We start from the raw sequence: 18,833 nt of genomic DNA, 5'->3' as shown, positions 1-18,833 counted from the left end.
CGTCGTCATGGTTTCTACCTCCTTCTGCATCATTGATTTGATGTTCACTCCGCTGATACAACTAATGATTCTCTTCGCAGACTACTGATGCCATTGTTGTCATGGAAACGAGCTGGACGTGCATTTCAGAAAAGTTCAGAGTTTCCGGTCGGTTATATTACGAAATAATAGTTTTAAAAAAGTCGTGTTCATATTTTGTTTTGCATAAATACTTTCTCTGTTCGAATATGTACTTGCGAAGGCTGCATTACATGTGAACACGTTGCTATTTAAAAGGTGATAGAAGTGGTAGATTTCAAATTCAGTGAAGGATACTTTTATCGCCATCTAGTGGGAAATTTTAACCCACAACTGATTGATAATAGTTATTACCAGTTACCGATATATAATGAAATATATGTATGTCAATATTTTTACTCAAATCGCTTTCAGCAAATATTTGAAAGAGTTCTCGTTTAGTTTTTCTTAATCCTAGGATCATGATGGAAAAAATTTGCTGTGCTTGCGTTGTCCAGGAGACCGTTAAATAAAGATTCACAGCATCAATAAACAAAGAAGAGCACCAACATACACAAAAACTGTTTAATGGCGATAAAATATCAAAATTAATTTTCAGACGGTGTGTAAACACTTCTCTTGGTGAACAAGAGTGCAACGAACTGTGAATTGCCGTTTTTGTGGGCCCATTATTTTGATAAAGTGTACTCTCCAAATACCTCCCGGTAATGGAATAAGGTTCAACATCCTCGTTCACAGTAACTAGAATATAAAAAAGGGCATCTCTACCGATGAATCTAATGCCGTTAATAGAAACAAACACAAAAAACTAGCAGTAGAATGCGATAGGTGAATAAAAGATTGAGAAAGTCTCATCTGTTTTTGAAGTAAATACTCTATGGAACTTTTTATTTGCATTAATATTAAGAAATATAATTCAATATATGAGTTAGATAGATATTTAATTTTAGCGAAGATTGTATTATTGTTAAATAAATGAAAAGAAAGTTTGAGAATGTTGTTCCTGTCAAAAACATTTATTTACAAGTAGCTGGAGAAGACGTTGGTGAGTTTGTCTTATAATCAAGTATACAGTTTTGAAACAAGCCGATATTGGAAAAATAATTTTTTTCCAGAGCATAAGAATAGGTCATTCTATTCAGATATGTCTAAGTGAGATCATCATAATCAATGGTTCTAATAAGCCCTTAAGTAGCAAGACGTTCCATCTATCTTTGTAAGGTCTTAAGCACTTAAGAGGAATGTTTTCTTTCATAACCATAACTCTGGAATGAAGCTGTTAGTACTATTACTTGTTATGCGTAGTTCGTATGTAATTGGCATGTGTTCTCCCACCGTTGTCTGACTTCAGAAGAACTTTCCACTTCTGTATGAAATCTGTTAGCTTCCTCTGCGCATTTATTCAGCTGCTAATGCAGGATCCGCATGTTACATTAATGCGACTTTGTTAGTACAACGCCCAAGCTAGCCGCTGGAGGGTAATGTACTTTTGATTGTAGCAGCGTGTGGTCACGGATCCGGTTTGCCTGTTCCGAGGGGGAAAAAACCGCGTTTCCTGCATAAAAACCCTCCACCTCCATAAGAGACCGGTTAACTCACCTTTAATCGAAAGAGACCAGACAAAGGTTCCTCACATCACTGACGGGAATCGGAGCCAGGTCTTTCCGATCAAAGGTCTTCGTCTATACCAACTGAGCTACGGAGGCTGTTGTATGAAAATTGTTAACATGCCTTTGAAAAGCTCTGATAAAGTCCAAACGGAATTCAAACACAGATCTTTTCAACCGAAGGAAATTGTCAAATCCGACTGAGCCACAGAGGCTATCGTATTAGTGAGGTACAGCTCCTTATTCTCCTAATTTCGTGTGAGTATTCTTGACAAAACCAGCCCATTTTATAAAAGAAAAATATTATTTCGATTAACTTAAAATGCATTTATTTTAAAGCGAATAAAATCACAAGTGCATATGCTAAAAATGAATTTCCGATCATGACAACAATATAAATCTTTATATCTTTACATATTTTTCTCCATTTATTTTATATTTTAAATTTATATTTCAAAGTTGAACTTTCATGATGCATTTTCAGTTAGACAGTAAGAGTATGTTAGGCATATTCTGTATGCATCAGTCAAGGTTAGACATGTGCTCTATACTGTTTCTATAAAGTTAAATGTCCCTCTTGGATTTTATTAATCAATTAATTGAAAAATTCAATAATTTCTCGTACAGAAAATTGATGGAGGATGTACGGATTCAAAGCTACTAGGAAATATTCAAAATAAGCTCTCCACGATGAAAATCATTGAAATTGAAAGCTCATCTGGCTGAAATTATGGCATTTCAATATACCATATATTCAAATGCCATAATTTTGTGCACATAAATGACTTTTTACATGTTTAAAAACGCATCGAAATGGTTTTCTTAAAATATGCAACACTTATTTACTTTCTTCAATTTTTAAATTGTGCAGCTCAATTTTCATTTGAATTTTTTCAAATTTTTTCACGTTGTCTAATTTAATTTTTAATTGAAATTAAATTTTTGAAATGTAAATTATTTTCAAATTTGAGTTTAATATTTTAAAGTGAAATTTAAATTTAAAAATTTTTAATTTTTTTTAAAGTATTAAGACTTTTAAGTTTTATTTTCTATTTTAGTTTTTTTTTTTTTTTTGAGTTTTAGATTTTTTATTTTTTTGTTATTTTTTTTTTATTTTTGAAATTTAAAATTTTCAAACTTTTTATGTTTTAACACATTCCAAAGAAAATTTAATCGATAAATAAGTCTCAAATCCGTAAACTGAATTTGTCGGAAAGAAGAAAAAAATAAAATAAAAGATAATAAAATATCACAAAGGTAACTTTTTATGTACTTAAGCAACGCATATTAGCATCACAACTTCGGCATTAATAAAATCTTAATATTACTGATCCATTAGATAAAAACATAAAAAATGCGTACGGTTTATGGATACCGTAGCTTTCTGTATATGTATGTATGTATGTGCCCATTTCTGTCATATTACTGGTTTCCTAATGGCCACACTGGCACTGTAGAAAGAAAACAGAGTGACCTCCCCGTTATTTATCACGCACCTCTTTTCAGGGGAGCTCTTTATCCGCATGTAACACGCATTTTCGGACATTGAAAAATGACTTCATGAGTTATCCATTACGATGTCATCGTTACTTACAGGTTAGTGAAAGGAACACATATGGAGTCGCCTTCCCAAATGCATATTTAGGGCTGCATTTGATACTTTTTCCCATATTTTATGAGCACAACATGACATTTGGACGATCAGATATATTTATTTATATCACACGTATCGAAATCATTAAAATATATCACGTTACAGGAAGGTATGGGTTTTAAAATTTCTTTTTCTGTTTTTTTTCTACATGTATTCAAAGAAGTGAAGCAATAAGAATTATTATTTTATCGACATTATAAATTGATATAAAGAGACTAGCTCTTCTCTCGTGAATATCTATAGTATAATATTTATCTCAACGTTGGGGTCTACTTCGAAAACCTGTGGAAATTTCTGTAAGAAATAATTCTAAACTTTCTCTATTATTAACCTAAAAATTGTGATACTTTTTATCCTATTACTGGACTTTTTTTTATTCGTAATGACTCTCTTTTTTTATACTTACCATAATAAATCTGATTTTCCTTTCCGATATTCTCTTGAATACCTCGTGGGATATCAGGGCCTATAAATATCGCAGATTATTATATAATCTCCGATAATCACCTTTCTTTTTTCGTTCTAATATAAATGCTGACATATCCACGTAATATGCGATAGATTTACAATCTTTTTTTGAGTGCGAGCATTGTAAAAACTAAAAAAAAAAAAAAATACTTTTCCAATTTTAATTCATTGAAAACGTTGGAGTTGTTACGTTTGCTAGAATTTAATTGTTATCAACAATTAACACAACTTTTACACGAGCATTGCCAGAAAATTTGTAATTTGTGCATGAAATTCAAAATGTTCGTTTGTCAATTATCCTGAATATCCTGATTTTTTGGATTTTTTTTTTCTTGAGGACTGATATAGTGAAATTTGGTATACAAATAAAATACCATAAGTCAGTTCTTACTTAATTTGTTTTCATTACACTTCCGCTGGGGTTTGTAACTAAAGGAAATCACAGAGTAATTATTTTGTTCCTGCTCTGTAGAGATTCCATTGATTTTTATGGCAATCTTCAAAAATTATTGGATATTGTAATTTATAAAATTTATTTGTGAAAATTTACGATTTTTCTCAGCTAATATTTTGTCTTCAACGGCATTTAACTAAGAAAAAAGAGCGAAAATAAATACAATTACAGTAAGAAAACTTTCATTTTTCTGATTTTACTGTTCGCAGTGAGGAAATATTTCTATTTCTTGTATTGCACAATCATTTGAAGGAACGAATATTTATGTTAGGTTCCCGGATGCTTCTATTTGAGAAGTGAATTGAATGTGATATTTATTTTCATAAATCACGTTTGCTGATGATCTCATACACAAATATTTCGATGCCGGTAGTCCTAATATGGAGTATGCAAAAAATAATTTTCCATTTGTTTGGCCATTATATGCTATCGATATAACATTCGAAGGAATAAAAAAAAAGTTTATTTTGAATTATAACTAAACAGTCAGTGGTTTGTCCGTCCTTTATTTGTATTTAATGTTGCTTGGGCAAGAAAGCATTTTTGATATTCAATCTGTAGCCACTTCCAGATTTCTCTGAGCATTCCCATATCATTGCTTTCCCATTTGTCGTATTGGCTATGAAATGAATACTTCTAGGAGATGATGATTTATGACCTTCTCTGGGAACACAGCATATGGTGGCGTTTGTGAGAAGAAAAACAAATAAATAAGTAAATTGAGGCTTCACCTGTTTCATAAAAATTAAATATCTATTTGATCGTGGTGCTGTCCTCCCCCTGTGAAGTGTTTGTTAGTTAAGGGATGAGATGTAGAACATAATCTTCTGGAGTTATCAAAAATAATGAGGAAAAACGCAATTGCAATGTCTTAGTTTGAGATCATCCTCCTCTCTTTTGTGTGATCCCTTTTACATTGTTTTTGGACGTCTTAGATTTGGTTTAGTATGTCGACTGAAGAAACGAGCCGACAGAAGTACCTAAGACCAGCGTTGCATGTGATTTTCTGTTTGTTTGCCTTTTTGGGAGATATTATTTGTGTGAGATCAACTAATTCATTCCCAGCTAAAAGTCCCTAAATTATTCTTCGCGTCCTTGATGAAATTCAAATCTATGTCTTCTGAACCAAAGGGAAAATGTTGCACGGTTTGCGTAATTGACGTAGATGCTGAATTTTGTACGTCAAGCAGCCTGCAATGGGTTTTTCAACCTCGAAGATATAACCGACCTTCATATATTCGGAAATAGTTGTTGAACTGTTGGACATGCTTAATATTTTAAGAGACATTTGTCCAGTCTATAATAATACTTCTCAGGAAGTTTAGTATTGTGATCTTTCATAGCATCACGAATATCAATTCAACTTGTTTGTTTCACGCATTCAGATATGTTCTTAGATTCAGTTATAGAACAGTTTAGTCTGTACCACCTTTTGAGAAAAATTATTTCAACCGAATTATTATTAACATCCTTTAACGCAACGCTAATTTTGTATCGAGATAAATGCACTGTATATAAACATTTAAATTTAAGAATCACTTTGGGGATAAAAAGGCTCACAAACTAAATTCGAAGTTTTCTTGGTTCGTTTTTTAAAACTGCTCCTATGAATTCGTAATATTTTGTTTATTTTTCTAAAATTTCTAGTTAGTTCCTCCCTCCACTTCGCACTAGAATGTCTAAGAAGACTTTCTTTGTACAAGAAAATGCCCGTGAAATGACAAGATAAAAGAACACTCAGCCAGCACGTTAAATTCATTCGAGTGTAAATGTCTGGAATTATCTCTCCAGAAAATGTCCTCGTGATAATTTTTCTATTTTCCTGGTGAACCCAAAGGAAATGAAACAGCAGTTTAACGTTTCTTGGGGTGGGGGATGGGGAGGGAGGGAACGGGTTTGTAAGGACCGCAACATCGTTTCCAAAGTACGAAGGCGCGAGTTTCAAGTTGCGACCGAGAATTTACACAAATGTTTGCCTGTCACTGAGACACTTCTGCCATTCACAAAGGACTCCAGAGTTTTCCATTGTCCTTTTTCTCCCCACTCTTCTATCCATCAACAATGTTCAACCACAGAGCAGCGAGTAGCGTTGAGACTAAAAGCATTTCTGAACAGCCCTCGTTTCTGCTTGAAGCACTCAAGAGCGGTCCACAGGGGACGAAAACAGTCCAGATTTATTTGCCTACTTTAGCAAACAGTGTGCTATTTCCATTCCCCTGCAACTCGCTAGAAGACATTTCTCTGGATTTATTTTGGTGCAGATAAGAGTCTCTTAGGCCCCTTCTTTCTCCCTCTGCAGGGACATCTCCAGTTGTAACTTAGAAAGAGAGAGACAACGAGCCACCGTGACCGGAAAGCTTGAACTGTTGCTACATTCTTTACTCCTTTCTTATCAGCCTAAAAAAGACTTTCTACAGAATGAAACAACAACAATTACAATGAACAAAAAATATTTTTTTAATATTTAATTTTTACGGTACATTTAAGTTTTTATTTATATTTGTTGTGTTTTTGCGAAGGCGTAGTTTTTATTTCAAGGGGGGGGGGGGGGGAAGATACCGCAAGTAAAACAACGTTCCAAATATTTTAACAACTTTCGCAAACGTGATCTAACCAGTAATGTAAAGTTGCAGTGGGGGGGGGGGGGGGATTGTAAAAGTTCTTGTAGAAAAAGTATTGTTATTAACAGGCGATTACAGTAATTGTTTCTAGATGCAAGTTTTACTATTGTAATAATGGTATTATGATAGAACTGTTTCTTATAATAGGTTAGTCATTGTTATTAAATGCATTGTTTAGAGTTATTTTAGAGAAATAATGTGCATTCTCCTAAAATAATTCAACAATATGTATGCTTGTAGACAATACTGTATTCAATTAATATAAAAATTTATAAAACTTTCTGTATTTTTATATTAATTCCAAGTTTATCGTAAACAATGATCGACAAAAAATATTACCTCCTATTTATTTTATTATTACCAGTGCTTGAGAATAGGAAGAAACAAAACCAATTTTACAGTTTTCTGATTCGACCACGCAAGGTCAGAACGTGATCAAACGACCCAGTAACCTTTAAGGCGAGTACGGAAACTAGGGATAGCATAATCATTCCCCTTGGCTACAAACAGAGACACCTTGTCGGTTTAATTAAGATCGCTTTGTTCTTAACATACTTAAATGATCAACCGCTCGACTAACTGCTCTGACTTTAGAGTTCGAAGACTCCTTGTTTGCAACTAACGAATGCTGAAGAATGGCTACTTGGAGAACAGCAATCAGGTGGGTGTAGTTCTTTTACATACCATAAAAGCATGTTAATGTATTTTGAGTACATTAAGTATATTACGAATTTTATAAATTCACCTACAGATAATTATCTGATGAAGGTTATATTACTGGAAGTCGAAACGTTCGTGATAAGCACGCCTTATTTTTCTGCTGATATCTGACTTGGTTTATGTGTTTTAGTATCTTGTCGCCATTAAAGTGAAGATGGACTTGTCTGCCTGCGATACCATCATAACATCTTGCTTATGGAGCGTGTTACAATATTTGATCATCTTTTATTGTATTTTTTTCTCGTTCCAGGAGACTTTCTTTATTCATTACAACATGTCTTGGATTATCTGCAAGCGTGTCGTGCGCAAACGTCCCATTAATGTCGATCACTACCAACAATACAAGTGCAGTAAAGAGAGGTTGGAGCCCCGAGCTTCCGAAGCTAACATCTCCCAAAGCAGACCGTAAAGTTGGTTTATTGCCGCTACTCCTGTATTCTGAAGCCGCTCAGCTTTTGCTGACAAGTGTAGCGAAGAAAGGAGTGGAAGTAGCAGATAACTTGTTTGATAAAGTGGAGCCCCAACTGGCACAGAAAGGTACAGTGACTCAAAGACCAAATAATTGTATTTTTTTTACAGATTGTCTATCGGTTATGCATAAATAATGTGTGCTTATCGTGTCAGCGTCAATATTCTTAGCAGATAGCCTTCGTTGTTCGCACTAGAATGCATAATTTAGAATAAAATGCATTATATATATAATGACGTAACACGCTATCAGTAGATGACAGCCCTGATTGTGTTTTAACATTTCTATATATTACTAGTGTCTATTTTATACCTCTGAAACTTTCTTCTCTCTGTTGCATTATCTGAGACCTCCCTGCCATAAAGTAACTGTAAGATTGTAAAGTAGTTTGCAAGGAAGAGGTTGTGATGTATTCATAATTAAAGAAAAACCTAAATCGTTAAAAATACGAACTTGTATGAAAATATCGAACAGCTCAAGAGTGTAAACTAGATAAGTTAGAATATATAATCTTTCGGATAGCTCCGGGATAGAAACTGCTTTTGATTTCTGATCTAATATTCAATCCCTATCTTCTGGTGGCTGATCCGGTTAGTAGGCATCAACAGAATAAACTAGTATGAACTGAAAATTTTGAGCTTCGCCATCATCAGATAGATTATGATGTTATGACATAATCAGATATTATTTCACTCTATTAAACAAACCCCCTACTGTTTTCGTCAGGGAACTAGGGTGAAGAGTTAAACGTCAGCTAAAACAACCTGACAACTTCCGGATCAACAAAATGGAAGATGGGTACAACCAATGTAAGAAACATCCATGTAAAATATATTATTATTAGAGAAATACATTCCAACATCAACATGATTATGTTATTAATGACAATTCTAAAACAAATCAGATAGATTCTAGCAGATAGTGATCAGAGAAATGAAGGAGTAGGTATAGAATTCAACACTAAACACGAAACTAAGCTTCTTGAAAGGCAGGGCAATTGCTTGCAAGTGATATGGGTAAGTAATTAGATAACATAGTTTATTTGTGCCTATGGTAACACAAAAGATTCAACAAGAAGTGGAGGGATTTTTAGAGTCATTGAAGAAGGCAGCTGACAATAAAGAAAAATATGTTGGGGGGGGGTAGAAAAATTATCTTATTAGCTAATAAGAACGGTAAAGTACCTGATGGATTTCTGTTCAGATTATGGACTATTTATTATTAATACCATGTTACAACAAAGATGAGCATAATTTCATATGATGAGAACACACAAGAAATGAGAAGTCTCGTGGATTATGTTATTGTTCATAGTGATGTGTTCACACTGGTTCAGAACAAGACTGCTATACAGAAGATTTGAAGTAAGACGTGATCGCCATTTAATTTTGAGCGGAATGAAATAAGTATCACATCGAAAAGAAGAATAGATATGCAAATTTTAGAAAGATTCAAAGTTGAGATGATCTGACGACTCATATATACAAATATTATTGGAGGGAAAAAAATAAAATACTTTGAAAGCAAGAACCGTACCTTAGAGACACTGTGTTGAAATCTAAAGATGACCCTGGTTCTTCCAAGGTGACGAAGCACTCCACAAGGAACAGCACAGAACAGAATTTAATGGTATAAGCCGAGTAGTTATAAAGGCAGTCCTGTAAAAAAAGAGACTGGATCGAAAGCTGCTCGCATTCATGTAAACTTGGAGGATAAATAAAATATTTCAGCTATTTAGCTAACATCATATTAAAAATATTAGGAAGCAGAATGGTCTTATCGATTAAACGGAATATGAGAGGAAAATACAGCAAAATAGGTCCTTGATTCAGGAGAGATTAAAATCCTGATTTTAGTCTCACTCAGTCCTTGATATAAGATTCTTATCTTAGTCTTCCCCTTGGTTTTTTTCTTCCTCTCCTGACCTCAAACACCTGGTGATGTAAGACTCTTATTGCAGTTAGAAGTGCTTTAGAAGAAAGAAATGTGACTACACTGGAAACATGAAAAAATAACAGAGTAGTTTGGAATAAAACTGTCGATAGGACCCTAGTAATAATGCAAACTTAATTATATAGTAAGATCATGATATTCTGTCCCCCACCCTCTCGAACAATACACATAAGAAATTTCATGATAATGATCAATTGCATCATAAGCAGATAATGCGAGTATATTATTGTTTCAGAGAGGAGAAAAATAACTTGCTTGGATAATGTTTTGGGTATTTCAGCAATTGTTATAATGAAACTGTTTAAGTGATAGTTAATGACGCTTGTTAATGGCTTAGCAGAGGATATGTGTATTTTCTCGAGTCAAAATATTGCAGAGCGTATTTTTGCACGCTTCTTCTGATATCACAATTTGTGATTTAATCCTATCAATATATATTGTATACATTGCTTGGAAAGAAGTCAATGGCCACCATCCTGTGAGGAATAAACAGCCATGACGTCTACCTTAATAAGATGTAGGACTTCCTTTCGCTGCGATGATTACAGCAATCCTACAGGACATAATTTCCAGAAGCGTACAATAGCGATCAACGGGAATTTTGGACTATTCTTCCTGTAGGCATGTAATGAGGTCTTGGACTGTTGTGTGGCGGACGTCCCTTGACCTCACCGGAAACTCAAGTTCATCCCACGGATGTTCAATAAGATTGAGATCAGAGCTCCGTGGAGGCCAGTCAAATGTGGAGACGTTCATGTGTACAAACCACACAGTTACAGCAGCAGCAGCCTTATTGACACAGCGCATTGTCTTGCTGAAAGAGACAATGGTCAGTTCCGTAGAAACACTAGAAAGCGTTGCATTGTCCAGAATGCTCAGATACCTCTTGGAGTTCAATGTTCGTGGCACCACAAACAGAGGTCCAAGACCCAAACAAAGAAAATCAGGACCATACCATTACCGTCACCTCCGAATTTCATAGTTGGGGTTAGGCACTCTTTGAAGACACGTTCACTGGGCATCCACCACACTCACACCCGTCTATCTGCTCGGTAGATGGTGCAACGTGATTCGTTGCTCCATAACGCAGCTTTCCAAGTCCCACTGTACACGTTCTTGCACCACTGAATACGACACCACCTGAATACTACAATAGAAACGTATGTTGTGAGCCTCGGTTTTGAATGTTTTGTTTTTTGTGTGCAGATTCGTGTTCCAATCCATGCCTAGAACTCCGCATTTAACGTGCCGGTCGACGAATGCCTATTTTATCTATTATCCTTCGCAGCACCCTAAGGTCACCCTCATTGAGTGTGGTGGGTTGTCAACTGCGAGTAGCACTTACAGTACACTTCTTGAGCTTCCATTTCAATATGGTATCACATATTGTTGATCTGGAATGATCCAATGTTTCAACAATTTGCCGAACAGATAGGCCTGTAACATAGTATCCTATCATACTTCTTTCAAACTCCGTCAGTTCCCTTCTCGGAGTCATTTCAACCGGACATAGTTACACTGAGTTGGGAGCATCATATTTCTACAATTTATACCGGCTACAAGTACGTAACGACTCATTACATGGCACGAAGCACCTTGCCCATGGGATTGTCATTGACTTCTTTCCAGCAGTATATGTGTATTTCTTTAATATATTGACGTATAAACCGAAGCTGGTAGAGATGTGCACTAATAGTTTTTGTCTTTGTTAACTTTAAGCATTAGAGGATTATTTTTATGCACACAAATTTCCTAATACTATTATGAACGTTTGTTTTGTTCCATTGTGATGTTAATAAAAGTGATCGTTTATTGAAATGTGCTCTCTTAGATATTTAAGTGATGTACTCTTGTCAAGTCTCAGCACTGAATTGCCTTTATACACACTAATGTATTTATACCTTTATAAACATTAAAAAAGCCAGGAAAAGAAATAGCGGAGAAAATGTTCAGCCTCCATCTACATTTGATGTAGATGGAGGTAGAAAACGCTGCTTCTGATAGATGGAGCTCTATGAAAGTTTTCAATAGTCAGTTACTTCATCAGTAATCTTCATATAGATCGAGAAAAAGAGTTATGGCCTTGGTTAAAGTGGTAATTTTAGAACTGCGGTTATTCCACTTAATATCTCTTGTTTGGGGTCGATAATTTGTTGCTTGAACTGATATCTTCCAGGCCATTACACTATGACCATTGCAACAGACACCGCTTAGCCGTACATTAAAATACGCCAGGCTGGTGTGAGTCCTTGTTAACATCACGATAGCAATATTTTCCCGTCATTCCTGTGTTACCAAACACCGGTGACGTTAACGAGCCAACAGGGGAGTAGGTTTCCCGCGCACAGGTTATGACCCGTTAAATCAAGTAGGCCTATAATTTCCACGCCAAGAGAGACGCGACTTATAACCCAGAACCGTGTTATTTGATTAACAAGTGGGCAGCGTTATTCGGCGAAAGGGATGGAAACAGCCAAGGAAATTTATTTAAATCTGCACTTAATTATAGCGTTTACGGACGTCCGGTCATAATTCTTAACCTATCAGAAAATATCCCCACACGATTAATGCGCAGGGATTAACTCCTTCTCTTTAAAAGTTGTTTGGTGTGTAGATTACGGTAAAACAACTTCGGTTTTCACGGGATGGTATTATTTCGGTAAATTGTGTGTGTTCTCGGACTGATTTGCATGTTATGTGGAAGATAAAATCCCCCATTGGAAATGTTGCTGCTTTCCTTATGGAGAAGGTCAGACGGTGAAGGAAGAAATTTGTGATGTCAAAATGAATGTTTTCAAAGATGTTGAAAGAGTGGAAAACTAAAATGTATCGTTAAACATAAATACATAAATAAATAAAATTAATAAAATTAAACTTCTTATAATCCTTCAGATGTACTATATGTACTATCAATTCTAAAACTATTTATTTATTTATTTAGCGTATGGCTCACACATGAAAAGTTACATTACATTAATCCTTAATATACATGTACGTAGTGATAGACATATGTACGATAATAAGGGCATAATACAATCATAAAAGAGACACTCAAGAATAGGTTACAACTGAATGTCTTGGTTGATTATCCAGTCGACTGCAGTTGGTGTTGTATGGATGAAGTCTGACAGGTTTCCATTGTATGAAACGTTGGGCACATTCTACTGTAATACGATTAATTGTCTGGCGGGGTGATCCACATTCGCACCTGGGTGAAACAATCATGCCCATTTGTAAAGTTGGTTTTCACATCTGCCATAATTGGAGGATTCTGTTAAGGGTAGACCACGTTTTCCGAGATAGATCAAAACCCGAAGGCTTCTGTGTTGGGTCCACTAATTCATGGAAATCCTTCCCCTGTTGAAGTATTACACCAGGACTCTTTCCACTTCTCCTTCATGTTAAAAGTTGTCTGCGCAAAGTTTTTTCGCTGTTAAGATTGGAGGGTGTCTTGACTTTAAGCTGTTTATTTCTAAGGGTGGGATGTCTTCGTGGATTGGAAGATTTTGAATTTCCATGATTTTGCTGTATTCGTGTAGAAGAAAATTGGATCTGCAGAGGTGGGATGTTGCTTAGAACTGGGAGCCAGTAGGTTGGGATTGATTTCACAGTTCCAGAAATAAGGCGCATAGTGGTGTTAAGCTGAGTATCGACCAAGTACACATGGGCGCTGTTCAGCCATACGGGTGAGCAGTATTCAGCTGCAGATTAAACGAGGCCAAGAGTAGTGCAGCGAAGCGTTGTGCTGAGGCATCCCAAGTTGTTCGGCATAGTTTTTGCAGTATATTGTTTCGATTTTTTAACTTGGATGCCGTGTTAATGAGATGTAGTTTAAAAGATAGAGTTCTATTCAAAGTGACGCCCAGATATTTTAGGAATGAGTTGTAGCGCAGCCGTTTGTGGTTGAAGTAGATCATCAGTTCTGGTTATCGTTCAGATGGAAGCATGAAACTTCTGTTTTGCTAGGACTTGGGCATAATCTCCATTTTCAGAAGTATGCATCTAGCACTGCAAGGTCATTTCTTAGTATATCTTACATTTTAGTAAAGTTGGTGTGTCTGTTGACTATAGTAATGTCGTCAGCGTAACAAAACTTCTTGGAGGCTGTATCAGGCAAATCTGCAATGTATAAGGTAGAAAGGAGGGAAGCCAGAACTGATCCTTGTGCTAATTCTTTATCCAGTGTTCTTTGTTCTCGTCCATAAACACTTGGAACAGGCGGTTACTAGCATGTTTTCAATTAGGGACTGCACGAAGTAACTTGCAAATTGCGCCTTGCCTTCAGACTGCATCATAAGCCTCGGTAAGGTCTGCAAAAGCTACACCTGTTTTCTGGCATTGTTCTTGAACACTGGGACTTGTTCTAACTTATCTTTGGGGCAATTCTATTGAGAATGAACCTTTCTATGAGCTAATAAGAGGCGCTAAGAAGGGCGATTGGTCGGTAATTTTCTGGTTTGTTGTTGGTTTTTTCTGGTTTTAAGATGGGGATAATTTGTCCTCTTAAACTCTTTCCGGAGCCTACCAGTGTGGAGGATGTCAGAGAAGAAGCAAGCCAACCACTGTCGAGCTTTTTGGCCTGATTTCAATAGGAAATCAGGAAGAAATTCTATCGAAACCTGGAGTCCTTCCTTGTTTCATATCCACTATAGCAGTGTCAATATCTTCAAGAGTGAAAGGTCACGAATATAAAGGGTCTGATGGTCTGTTATTTTTTCAAATATGTAAGTTTTATTTTTATTTGAAGTGTGTGTTGTTTGTCCTTGGCGGTATATCTTGATGTGTTGACAATATGTGATGCATATTGGTTAGGAGAAATAGCTGATTGTTCCCAGACAGTCAGGATGCCACTACCTAGTTTTCTTAGAAGGCTTCATGCTTTTCTAATGGGGTGCATAAAATCGAGCCTTTCTACTGTCTCATTCCATTTCTTCTGTCGGTTGTTGTCAAGACTGTGAATGAGTTCATCTGCAACGTAAGGGTCGCCACACTTTAGATATTCTTGATACACGTTATTACTATCATCGTCCCATCCAGGGATATACTCCTTGCGGAAGCCTTTTGGTATGGTCTTCTTATCGACAGCTAAGACAGCTCCCACGAATCTCTTGTAATTATTGCTTGTTGGAGGAATCCAACGGACACATTTGTTAAGACAGGTAGCAAATATTCCAGTCGACTTTCTGGAAGTTCCAGTAGGGATGTTGGATGGATCTGACAATGGATACCTGCAGACCTACCTTTAATATAATTGGTCTATTTTGGCTTCACTGACAGTTGGAGAGAACTCTTCTCGATGTAGATAATTGTCGTCCGTTGTTGTCGTGAGTGACGAAGCAGAGGTCAGGGTTGTACTCCCTGTTCTAGGCTGATGACCGGAAGGAAGATTCATCTTTTGCATCGAAAATTAGGTGCATGTTATGAATTTCTCTCCATTCATTGTTGGAAGCATATTTCCATTGTGTGTGGTGGCTGTTGAAGTCACCTATATGCATCCAGGGTGATTCTGCACTGGTAAAACTTACAGAGGGCCACAGGAGGACGGGGAATTTATACAGGTCGGTAATGGTTATGTTCCCTATCTTGGTTGTCATCAAATGCACGCCGCTGACAATACTTGTTGCAATGAGGTGGGAATCTTCTAGGTTACTACGTACATAAGTAACTTACCATGTTACTTATGTTACTTACCATGTTACTTAGCATGATGGTAAGTGGTTCCAATGAAAATGTCACCAGGAATTCCACCCCTGCGGTGGAGTTGGACCTAATCCTTACGGTGAGTCTTTTGAACAAGAATAACGTCGACATTGTTGTCATCTAAATCTTTGAGAGGTATTCAAATTTTGCTCTACATATACCCTCAACGTTAATTTCGCAAATTCAGACGACAAAGGCAAGATAACTAGAAATATTGGACCTGTTGTCCGAATTTGTCCAAGTGCACTATGAGGAGGCAAGCTAGAATTACACCCCTGGAATTGCACCCCCTGAAACTATATACCTATTCGATATTGATACGTAGTCTGATTGCTTGCAAAATAACTAAGATTCTGAATTAGTGCTCATATTAGGTTAGGGGATCCTTTGCATTTAACTGTTCGTCGATATACGCAAGAGACGCTTTCTTGAGAATGATCGAATAACTCCAGATGAGTTCAAATTATAATACTCATATTCATGTATATTTACGAGCTATGACATATAATTTTAATTAGCATTTATTCCGGGATGTTAATTTTCGTTTAGATATTCGTCACCCCTTAGTTTTCAGTACCATAACATGTTCTTGAAAATACATCACAGGATTAACTTTATTTTAATAGTTTCTGAGCGGCAGTTTTCTATTTAGGGCCAAATGCAGAAAATACGCCTCATGTAAAATATATCACACGTACCTTCTGTTCGTTTGCAAAGGTCCTTAGTAGAAACATTTGCTCGTCTGCTTCCATTTCTCTTTCTATTCCAGGTGGTACCACCACACAAGCAAGACAAAATCAAAATCGAACTCTAAAATAAAGCAGACCTCCTTAGCACCACCAACTCGAACTTGTCATAGGCACACATTAATCCAAGAGGTCAAATGTCATTTAATGACAATAACAAAATATCTATGAAACAATAGAAATATATGAAATAATTTTATTAATACAGTATATAAATTATGTATCATTGCATAAGTGTGTTGAACTTTCTATTTACAAAAAAATATTTTGTAAGGAGCTCGTTTTAAGCAAATGTAAAGACACATATCAAAGTAAGATGTTCGTTCTAGCAGATAATCGCATTGTGTACAAAAAAAAGTAATTTGTGATAGATAAAAAGATCAGAAGCATTTATGAAAAAGATGGATTATCCTGTCTTCTTGCTCTCAATCTATCTTTTTTTAAGTCTTCTTTGATTCCTTTGTATTATATGTAATTTATTTGAGATTTGATTCTAATATGAGATTTATGGCTTTCATGACTGCGATTCATTTCAGGTATTCGCTTGTCTAATGATGATCCTGCAGCTTATGTGGCAGTCTTTTCCAAGCTTCGACCGCAGGGAAAAAGACTCGCTAGACAAGCCGTTGCTTCGTTGGAGGCTACAAGTTTACTCTCCAAACAGTAAGGCTTTCCCTTGTGTATATGTGGATGCTAGTATTATTGCATGGTGTTGAAACGGGTGACTACAAGCATACTATGTTTAAGAAAATACGAACCGAATCGCTGTTCTCCCCTCTGAGATTCACTTACATCGCACTTAAAAGCATTGAATCTACACGGAAACGGAACCTGAGCGCTTTCAGTAAAATTGAATAAACGTAGTATGAATGAGTAATAATTCCCAGTTACATGTCATCAAACAACTAAATTGATGAAAATGAGCACCTTGAATTCGATAATCTCTCTCTCTCTCTCTCTCTCTCTCTCTCTCTCTCTCTCTCTAACCGGGTTTTCCCTAGTCTCCACTGAGGTTATCAGTTATCTGTATGGATCTGAGTGAGTTTGAGCTCATTTAGTCACCTCTATAAATATCCTATCCGCATTTTTCAGCGTTAAAAAAAATCATCGCTTTCAACTTCACTATGCGATCTTACAAACTATAAGATTAAACAATGTATTGTTTAAATTAATGAATAAATTTAAATTAATTAATCAAAAAATGTTAATTAATGAATAAAAAATTTTAATTAATGAATAAAAAAAATTCATACTTGACAATTTATTTATTTTTAACAGATTCGATTTAAACAAAGACCAGATTACTCATGGCTTGCAAAATGTTGATGTTAGCACTACGACATTAGGCGATGATTGTCCTTACTGGTTTCTCAATGAACCTGTTAGCTTTCCAGAAAATAACCTTAGATATAGAACTGCGGATGGTAGTTATAATAATTTGGATAATCCCTACTGGGGACGTAGTATGACTTCCTTCGTTCGGTTTTTACCAGCTGACTATGCAGACGGTAAGTTATGCAACATAATATAGTATATATTATAGGAAAAATACGCATGATACTGATATAAAATATAAATTTTTTACTATAAAAATTATCTATTATTTATAATTTTTATTAAGTAATTAAATCTTTTATTAATTTTTAAATATTTTAATTATTTTATTAATTTTTGTTAATACACCTTATTTCTTCTTACATTATAATTATTAATAATTTGAAAAAAAAATTTGTTTCACTAAGCCGGTCCTTATAAAGACTATAAGGATACTTGTATTGTGATTTGTATTGTTTCACTGAATATGATTTTTAGTTCACTTCATTGTAATTTTTTAAGGCGTGTCTGAACCACGTGTGATGAAAAACGGATCTCTTTTACCAAGTGCACGGCTTTTAAGTTCTTCTCTAATACAAGATGAGAATCGACCGTCCTCTAGAGCAACGTTAATGCTAATGCAATGGGGACAGTTCATAGACCACGACATCACTCATAGCGCCAACACCGTCGGATTTAACGGTACAAAAATCCGATGTTGTGGAATTCCTGCAGAATTACGCCACCCATCTTGTTATCCCATCACTATCCCTCGTGACGATCCATTTTTTGCGAAGTATAATCAAACGTGCATGGAATTTGTCAGGTCTAGTCCTGTGCCCAGAGAGAACTGTGGATTGGGTAAGTATAAGCATCTGTTTATAAATTCGATTGTCACGTCCGCATGTTATTTTATGAAATCATTTTTGATTAATCGTTTTAAGTTTTCAATGTTATTTTATTTCAATTTTTTTCCCATTAGTGATGTTCAGTTTGCTTATTTTCATAATGAGGATTTCATGGTTTTTTTTATACATGATTTTCTCATTTCACTTCATGGATAGATGGGAACAAAGGAATCTCACAGATCAGTAGGTATGGACAATGCT

General features: G+C 35.6%; 1 protein-coding gene across 1 annotated transcript in view; it reads left to right on the top strand.

The window, feature by feature from the left end:
- Nucleotides 1-18,833, top strand: part of LOC150093783 (salivary peroxidase/catechol oxidase-like) — a 199,873-nt gene that overhangs the window by 140,869 nt on the left and 40,171 nt on the right. Inside the window, exons 3-4 of the mRNA XM_090412512.1 lie at nt 17,689-17,918; nt 18,247-18,585. Of these exons, the coding sequence (XP_090268638.1) occupies nt 17,689-17,918; nt 18,247-18,585 (569 nt within the window). The remainder of the gene's footprint in view (nt 1-17,688; nt 17,919-18,246; nt 18,586-18,833) is intronic.

The sequence above is a fragment of the Typopeltis vanoorti genome, chromosome 23 (assembly GCF_054136105.1).
Source record: "Typopeltis vanoorti isolate ZY-2024b chromosome 23, IOZ_Tvanoo_1.0, whole genome shotgun sequence".
NCBI classification, from domain to species: domain Eukaryota; kingdom Metazoa; phylum Arthropoda; class Arachnida; order Uropygi; family Thelyphonidae; genus Typopeltis; species Typopeltis vanoorti.
Note: the sequence above shows the minus strand (reverse complement) of the source record. Positions and strands in the feature narration are given on the sequence as shown.